We start from the raw sequence: 1,711 nt of genomic DNA, 5'->3' as shown, positions 1-1,711 counted from the left end.
AAAGTGGACCGTAAGGGAGTTGAAACAGTGCAGCAGATCACTTGTCAAGGCTAGAGAATAATAGTGGACCAGATATGATTGGAGATGTGAACGAGTATTTCCAGGAGGAAAAGTTGATGGGTCTCTATCTCACGCCCTGGTACGCCGATCTGGCCAACTACCTGGTCGGAAAAGAATTACCCGAGTTCTTGGATACACATGCCAAAAGAAAACTAATAGCAGAATCTCGATTCTATTTCTGGGATGAGCCATACCTGTTTAAAGTATGTGCTGATCAAATAATTAGACGTTGTGTAACAGATGCTGAAGGACATGAAATTCTGGGAGAGTGCCATCGAATGGGCCATCACTCGGAAAATAGGACTGCAAGAAGAGTACTTGAAGCAGGATTCTATTGGCCCTCAATATTTAGGGATACTCAAATTTGCGTAAGAAATTGTGACAGATGTCAACGGACTGGGAATATCACTAGGAAAGATGAGATGCCACAGAATTACATACTAGCATGTGAGATTTTTGATATATGGGGATTAGACTTTGCAGGACCATTCCCAGATTCTAAAGGTTTCAAATATATCCTTATAGCTGTGGATTACGTCTCCAAATGGGTTGAAGCAGAAGCACTTCGGAACAATGATGCAAGGAGCGTGACAAGATTTTTAAAGAAACTGTTCACAAGATTTGGAGTGCCACGGATTGTCATTAGCGATAGGGGAACACACTTCCGGAATGTGCCCATGCGGAGATTACTCCAAAAGAAAGGCATACAACATCGGGGAGGAGTCCCGTATCACCATCAGACCACCGGGCAAGTTGAAAATGCAAATAGAGATAACAAGGCCATATTGGAATAGACAGTAGCTCGGCATAGGAAGGATTGGGTTGACAAGCTTAGTGACGCACTATGGGCTTTCTGAACTGCTTATAAGACGCCGATAGGGACTACTCCATACAGAATGGTATATGGCAAAGCATGTCACCTTCCAGTTGAAATCGAGCATAAGGCGTATTGGGCCATTAAAAAATTGAATGAAGATCTATTCATAGCCGGACATGAGCGAATGTTTCAACTGAATGAATTGGAAGAATGGCGTCTGCTTGCCTATGAGACATCCAGATCTTACAAGGAGCGATCCAAGTTTTACCACGACATGCATATCAGGAAGAACAAAGAATTCGCTGAAGGAGATAAGGTGTTGTTATTCAATTCCAGACTGCGACTATTCCCAGGAAAGCTTAAATCGAGATGGACGGGGCCATATATTGTTACAAAGGATTTCCCTTACGGAACTTTGGAAATCATGCATCCAGAGAAAGGAACTTTCAAAGTCAACGCCCACCAAGTCAAGAAATACTATGGGATGGAAAATGCGCAGGGGATAGTCCAGTGTTGCAGGCTGGTACCCTGAGATGCTGAGTAACAAGATCCTCATGTCATTATCGTCGGGCTAAAGACGTTAAACGTAGCGCTGATCGGGAGGCAACCCGATATTTACTTTGCTTTATTATTATCTTTACTTTATTCTATCAAATAACCCTCCAAGTTGAAATTCCCTATTTTTCTAGATTCTATATTTACATGCAGATCTCGTTGCAAGAACATGATAGTCATCCATTCCAAGAGTTTTGAGCAACATGACAGGGGATGCTTACTAGGTCCTCTACCTCTTATCCCTTGTTTATCTATTATGTGAACCTCATGTTTTCATTT

At 42.3% G+C, this 1,711-nt stretch overlaps 1 protein-coding gene across 1 annotated transcript; it reads left to right on the top strand.

The window, feature by feature from the left end:
* The first annotated feature begins 956 nt into the window (after positions 1–956).
* On the top strand, positions 957–1,409 carry LOC116023387. Its single transcript, XM_031264384.1, has one exon. The coding sequence runs from the start codon at positions 957–959 to the stop codon at positions 1,407–1,409; it is 453 nt and encodes a 150-aa protein (XP_031120244.1).
* Positions 1,410–1,711: the final 302 nt, after the last annotated feature.

Source organism: Ipomoea triloba, chromosome 6 (genome assembly GCF_003576645.1).
Source record: "Ipomoea triloba cultivar NCNSP0323 chromosome 6, ASM357664v1".
NCBI classification, from domain to species: domain Eukaryota; kingdom Viridiplantae; phylum Streptophyta; class Magnoliopsida; order Solanales; family Convolvulaceae; genus Ipomoea; species Ipomoea triloba.
The sequence above is the reverse complement of the archived record's forward strand: the minus strand, read 5'-3'. Positions and strand labels throughout refer to the sequence as shown.